Source organism: Alligator sinensis, unplaced genomic scaffold, assembly GCF_000455745.1.
Source record: "Alligator sinensis unplaced genomic scaffold, ASM45574v1 scaffold49_1, whole genome shotgun sequence".
Lineage (NCBI taxonomy): Eukaryota > Metazoa > Chordata > Crocodylia > Alligatoridae > Alligator > Alligator sinensis.
In genome coordinates, this window is record NW_005841970.1 from 2,007,309 (window position 1) to 2,014,959 (window position 7,651).

The window sequence follows — 7,651 nt, forward strand, 5'->3', positions numbered from 1 at the left end:
CTGCACCCCACAAGATCTGGCAACACCAACACCAGAAGCAGTGGCCTGTGCAGAATATTGGGAGCAGACCATAAAGAAAGGTTGGATTGGAGACACGAAGAAGAAACCCCACACCCCTCCACCTGCACCCCCTTTACTTGTGGCTATCCCCCCTGTCGAGGGGAGCAGGCAGGAAAAGGTTAACTTGCCTGCCTGGCCACTGCCACCCCTACTGCTGCTCTCTGGATTGGGCTCAGCCTAGAGAAGAGCAATGGGGGCAGCCAGGCAGGTGAGCCAGCGAACCTTCCCTTGCTTGCTTCCCTCAGCACAGACAGTGTGGACAGCCACAAGTAAGCAGAGTGATGGAGGGGAGGGGGAAACCCCAAGGAGCAGGGAGAGCCCCAGGAGTGGTGGTGGGGGAACTGGAGATACCCTGGGACAGAAGCCCAGAAAGGAGGGGGGGGATTCTTACTTTTCAGTCCTCCTGGCCCCTGCTGTCCTAAAGTGTGACTGCTCAAAACTAGAGCTACCTCTAACACTGATCAACATTTGTGCAGCTCACAGTGTAATATGCAAGAAGACCCTTAGTAGCATAGAGGTGATGCCTCAGTGGCTATGTTTAGAAAAGATTCAATAGCCTCTAATTTCATTTGTACTGGAGATTCTTAAAGATTTAATATATCACAATCTTATTTGTTTTTTCTCTTCTGTCTTTTAAATAGGATATGGGGTATAGTCTAAACAACTAATACTATTCCTCTGTTGCCAGAAAGGAATGATAGCAGGGATCCTGGTTTTCACTGATTTTAAAAAAATCTCCAATTTTCAGTTAAAAAAAAAAGTAACCCCAAATCCACACTTTTCCGTGATTAAAATGAAACATCTCTCTCTCTCTCTCTCTCTCTCTCTCTCTAGATATATCTAGATATTGATATATAGATATCTAGATATACAGAGATCTCTCTCTGTCTCATATATATATATAGAGAGAGAGAGAGAGACAGAGACAGAGAGATTTCATTTTAATCATGGAAAAATGTGGATTTGGGGTTACTTTTTTAACTGAAAATTGGAGCTTTTTAAAATCGGTGAAAACCAGGATCCCTGATGATAAGCGAAGGTAAACACAAACAAAATGATATTGAGAGCCTTGCTAAAATCCATAAACTTTCTGGGGGGAAAAAAAATCATCTTCAGATGTAGCAGTTACTTTCCTTGTTTATATAATTTATCATTCAAAATATGTTTTGAAAGTTTATTAAGAGGTTCTTTAAGATGTGCCTTATTTTAGAAACATGAATCTTGAATGTGCTTGACTTATAGTGACCCCCAGTGGCAACTTTAATAACTTCAATTTCCAAGGCATGGTATGTGTAAAAAGAAGTGGAGCCATTCAGCAACTTTAGACAGTAGAACAAAATAGTATCTTAAGTTTTAAATATAGTAATAATATCTGGCCGCACTTTGTACAGCATATTCTCACTTATGCATTATTTTGTAACTTGCATATCAGTGTGGGGCACTGTAAGTATCATCTCTACCATAGTAAAGTTTTACACACAAAAGTGCCTAATCTTGAGCTACAGCATGTGTAATTTTTTTTTTGGTCTGGGTTCACATAGTCTAAAGTACTCCAAGTAAATATGTCTACAACTAGCTATTCAGTGTACATAAATATTTAAATTCAAACTAGATCTTTCTGATTTAGTTTTTGGTACATAATCTTTAATACTTTGCTAGATTAATTTTCTTTTGGCAGAGACTTCACAGATCAGAACCTAGCCTATTTTTCACCCTTTGTGATCTGAGCCTAGGAAATGAAAGGTTTCTTCACCCTGTCATTTAGTCTGCATTTCCATCCTGTTAAAGGGCCTGGTTTGCAAACACCTGTATTATGCTCCAGATTTCTTCACCACAATGATCTGATACCTTTATGCTTTTCACAAAATTAGATATAAAAGGTACTCATTAAAATAACTAAGCAATTAAAAACCAAAATTCATGATAAAAATAGCTGTTAGAACATTTCTGACTTTATCATTGTCAGCCTTCCACTTATGTAACTGTAGTAGATATTATATGGAAGAAGTTAAAATCTGTGCCCAGAGTACTCCTAAGTATTACCATTTTCATTGTTACAGCCAACAGTTTGCTGGAATTTCCCTTATAAATGTCTATTTATATGGGTCTATACTTTGGCTTAAAAAATTTCCTTAGTGTAAGTGCGTTATTTTTCTAGAAACATCGAAAAATAAAATTTGCTTTTTTTTTTCCGAATGCAAGATAAACAGAAGGCCATTCTTGTGATCGTATAATTCAGTCCATATTTTTCCAGGACATTTTTTAAAGAAAATGTAAAGCTATTTGTCAGTCTTGTTATGAAGTGTTTGGTGTTAAAGATACTGTACAGAATAAGGAAATTGGAATCTAGCTACAAGCATAGTCACTGAATAAATGTTTTATCTGTACTACACTGATGAAGATGTTCGGCAGTTTTCAAAAACATATTTCCACAAATAAAAATAAACAATGATAATTACTCAGTTTAGGGGTACAAGGTGGCAGTAAAAACTAGATTGTATCTAACCCTGCACAGCTATTCAAGGACACGGAGAAAAGTTGACGTATCCATTCCCCTCCATCCTGGCACCATCAAAATCATTTAGCTTCATGCATTCAATTTAAGGATGAGCTGTAACCCCAGAGGCTATGTCTAAAATTCCATTACTGTGCATTATATTCCCTCCAGATTTTCTGAGCTATATGAGCTAACACCATGTTTCCAAAAAAGTAAGGATTTTATTTTTACTTGTAATAATTTTGTTTGTCAAACTTTGGAAGTTAACGTAAAGAGTGAATAGTGTTTCTCTGGCAAAGTATCTTCCAGTTCTTAAACTATTCCAAAGGATTACAATTTTTAATTTATTTAGTGAGTCTTTAAATCCGTCTGCAGCTAACATAAAAAAAAGTCTTTCACCTAAAATTAATGTATTTAATGTTTATAGTCCACATCATAATCCCCTACATTTAAAATTGTTTAAATATTATTTTTAAGCATTCAACAGTGAGGTCATCTTGTCTGTTAAATCATGATCACAATTTTATTCCATTGATGGTCTGCCTTTTCTCTTTCTCTTTCTTTCTCAGTCTCTCTCTCTCTCTCTCTCTCAGGTTCTGGTTCAGATGATTTCGCAGTGTGTCACTTTTTGGCTTTGAATCCCAACTCAGAAATCCTAATTTAAATTAAATGCATTTAGATTACAGAGATAAAACTATAGTAAAATTTAACCTTGGGTCAGTCTAAAATGGCTTAAATTATGTATTTCTCTGTATGAAGCATAATGTTTTATTTATTTCTTTTTAGTGTGCCATAATTAGGAGAATAATGCCTACAAATTTTTGCCATATAACAAATGCTCATAACCCCCAGAAAGTAAAATATACATTTAACATAATAGTAAATGCTATTATTAAATTATTTTAATTATTTCATATGGCAGGACAGATGGCTTTAATTGCATTAAAATGGATACATTTTGAAACATATTTCAAACCAATTTTACTAACAGAGTTTTGACCCAAATATGGATGAGCCCTCGAATAAAGTTTTCAGATGGGCCAAGTAAAAAGCCTCACTCCTACAGGGACTGCAGAGAAACACTAGGAGTGTGGTTTATTGAGCCTGCAGCTTCATTAAAGAACATACCTGGAAACTATCCAGCAATAACTCACACAATACACATTTTCCTGTCTCCATAATTCCTGCCATGTAGGAGAAAATTGCTATCAATCTCCCAATCTCTCCACTCTTAATTTGGTCTTAATTCTGTTGCAGGCATCCCACTGACCTTCTGTCAGATAAAATGGAGTAGTAGGAGATTAAATGATATCTTCTCCTTATATTCTGGGGCCCAAGCCCATTCGCCACTTTCTTTAGGAGGTCCCTTTATCCGAACCACATCCAATGCTGGCTTATCAATGCTGTACCTTGCATTGAATCATTAACAGCACTAGACACTTGTAATATTGTGACTACTTGAATTTTAGAACCTAACCACCTTAGCAGGTTCCTGGGCTACTGAGAGGAACATAAAAAGAATCATAGTGCTCAGTTCAATCTGGGAACGTTGCAAGTAGCACAGTGTTGAAAGCAACGCTCAGAAACCCGGTCCCATTCTACTCCAGAGTTGGGGAGATTTTGCTCAGGGTACAGAACTGCTTTCTGTCAGGAGAAGGGCTGGCACCCTATTCTAGGGTGTATTCAAGCCAATAGGCTTAACCCGTAATCTGTGTCCAGCAGGGCAGTTAAAGAAGACCATTACTAGATAGAGAGCCCATGAGAAATGGAAGGTTAAGAGTTAGCCCTTGAAGGAGCTAAGATATTTTCTCCCCTTTTAGCAAAATATTTCTCTCCCTTTAGCTCCCCTTGAGCTTTTTAGCCTCTAACAGAGCCTAAGAAGTGATATTGGCCATGTCTCAGGATAAACTTTTACTGTGTTTAACTGGGGCTGTCTGTAAAGTGGCTGTGCTGTTCTGGGCAGGCTGTTTCATAATTGGAATTACATCCCCACCATGCTTTGGACAGGTTAATTAGTTTGGGGGCAGTAGTAAGTTTGCCCTATAGTCATAGCTATGAACTCTTAGGACCTTAATTTCCATTGACTTTCACAAAAACTTAGATTGTGTCTATATAGTCTCTTGACTGAGACTGGGATGACTGCCAATAAAAAAGCCCTGCCTACTCCTCAAGATAGCTTAGCAGCTCTCAGTTCACTTTTTCACATGTGAGAATATCTTCCTGATATGTGAACTTTAAAATTTCTGCAGCTGTTAATATGGATGGACCACTCTTTTAAGCTCATAAACATAACAGTGTGTATGGAGAAAACAAGGCATGCAGTTCATAGAAGTATTCCTTTTTACAGCTGCGTTATGTCCTGAATGTGACTTTAAAACTGGCAATGTTTCAGTCAGAGGAAAATATAACTGAATTCACAAAAACTGAAGAAGCCAGTATATCAGACTAACAGCAACAAAATAAATTTATATGATGGATTTCATATGTTACGGTGTTGATTGCACACATTTGTAAAGTGAAAAAATGCACAAAGCGATGCAAACATATTGAGCCTAATGAGTGGCTATGGGGGAATATCAGGTTTGTCAGCCATGCGTGTTTTTAAGAAGATTTTAAAATCTTATCCAAAATTAGAAATCAAGCCTCCAAGCCATGCAGCCAATTAGAAATGAAACAGCATAGTGATATGGCTAGATGCCTGGGGTATGGGGGCAGCATTTCTGCTTGCTACCATACCACCAGCACAATTGCACATCTGCTAGCAGCTGCTGGGTTTTTTTTTCACCCCCACTATCTTCCAAGTCTGCACAGAAGGCAATTGCTCTGTCACCTTCCCTAGTTATACCACTGCTTTGATCCTTCTCATTTCTATATTATTAGGATTACATGTATGAATCCTGCATGGCACCATTTTAAGCATTCAGCAGTTCCTGTTATTAATTCTAACCTGAATTCAGACTGCTGAGCATATGACATCACAATTGGCCAGTTTTAGAGTTGGGCCTCATCCACAGAGCTCAGATACAGATCCTCTCTTGTACATAGCTCAGAGGTGTTTGTATTGTAGGATTTGGCTTAGCTCAGTATAAAAACATAACACAGCCTCACCGATTCCTAACATAAACTTATGAGTGTACAGATATCAGATGCTAGTTCCATCTGCGCTTGCTGTGGAAAAGAGTGTCATAGGCAGAGGACTATTTCTTGGTGAGGAACAAAGAAGAGAACAACCTTCTAAAATAAACTCTGATGTTTTCACTGGGGTTTCCTTAGTTGTAAAGAAGAAGAAAAGCACCCACCCACACCCCTTAAACATGGTTCTAAATACAGTTTTCCATCTGTTGTCAGCTGGCCTTGAATAATGTCTTTAAGTGACTAATGTAGAGCATTTATGCAGTAGAAGTTTTAAGTTCTTATAGAAAGCTAAACATAATGGAAATTATCACCAATAGTAGCTAAAATATTTGAAATGGGAGTAGTGAATTGGACTTTTGGGGGGTTTTAAATCTTCAGGAGTTACTGCTTCTGTTAAGCAACCTGGTTATAGTCCAATAGATTGGTTTTAATGTTCATTTCCTTGATTTGAAATTCAAAATTTCTGAAATAGAGTTTTGGAAAATATTAAAATATATATATACAATTTAAACCAATTTTTAAACCAAATTTGTTACTGAGTCTCTAATATGAATGAATGCCTCTTAATAAAGTTGTGTTAACCCATATAGAGATTTATAGTGAGAATAATGGAATACGAAGTGGAATGAAATAAAGGATAAAGCTGATCTAGCTGTCCTCAGAGGATTGTAGGAAAGTAGGCCTGGAAGGGATGTTACAAGGTCATTTAGTCTAGCTTCCTGCTCAAGGCAGGATCATTGCTGACTGTCCAATTTGCTCTTAAAATTTCCAAAGATGGAGATTCCACAATTTCTGTAGGTAGCCTATTCCAATGCTTGACCAACTTCATTAGACATAAAGTTCTTTCTGATCTACTGAAGCTTGAGGCCATTGCTCATAGTCCTGTCCCCTACAGCTACAGAGGAATAGCCCATCTCCTTCCTCTTTATAATTGCCCTTCAGGTATATGAAGATTGTTATCAAATCCCCCTCAGTCTTCTCTTCTTCAGACTTTAGTCCTTGTTCTTTCAACCTTTCCTCATAAGTCTTGCCTCCCAGGCCCTAACTTTTGTTCATCTGTGCTGAACTCTTTCCAGTCTATCCACATCTTTCTTGAAGTATGGGGCCCAAAATGGATTCCTACAAACTGTTATTATCAATGAGGTATTTCCCATTGTTTGCTGAATAAATCCCATTACTGACAGGCAAGACATTCTGTGTCTTATGATGTCATGATATCGCAGCATTTTGACTATATTATTCCTCACAAGTTTGCTGTCCTTTCCCTTTTTTGGTTAAAACTGTTAACAGGAAATAAATTATAGAAAATATTTACAGAAAATAAAAGTATGCATTCTGGAGCATTTTGAGACTCTTGTATTGGCAATATTTTTGTGTCCCATAATACTATTTAAAAATCATAAAATTATAAGCCACAATTATTCATATTGAGTAGTACCTTACTCAGTGAGTTTCTCAAAGAAAAGTATTGTGCTGAAATGTTTACTTGTGCTTGTCCTTTATTAACCTTTTTTTTTTTTTTGTTCCTACAGAGTGTGGTGGTCGACTGAAAGCTGAAACCAAGCCTAGAGATCTGTACTCTCATGCACAGTTTGGTGATAATAATTATCCAGTTCAAGTGGATTGTGAGTGGCTGCTGGTATCAGAACGTGGCTATCGAGTAGAGTTAACTTTTCAGACTTTTGAAGTAGAAGAAGAGGCAGACTGTGGTTATGACTATGTTGAACTCTTTGATGGCCATGATACGACAGCTATGAGACTTGGTCGATTTTGTGGATCTGGGGTAAGTAGTCAATTACTGAAACTTCTCTTTACTCTCTAATAAACAAACAAATAAATAAATAAATAACAAACACAAAGATAAAAAAAAATCATCATAGTTACACTGTCCAATAATTTGCCAAAAATGTAAGTTTATAAAAATATATAAGTAAAAGAATTTAACGAAATCAGGGAAAG

General features: G+C 37.0%; 1 protein-coding gene across 1 annotated transcript in view; it reads left to right on the top strand.

Moving 5' to 3' along the window:
* Positions 1–7,651, top strand: part of TLL1 (tolloid like 1) — a 233,936-nt gene that overhangs the window by 220,147 nt on the left and 6,138 nt on the right. Inside the window, exon 20 of the mRNA XM_006020836.3 lies at positions 7,225–7,475. Coding sequence (XP_006020898.1) covers positions 7,225–7,475 — 251 coding nt within the window. The remainder of the gene's footprint in view (positions 1–7,224; positions 7,476–7,651) is intronic.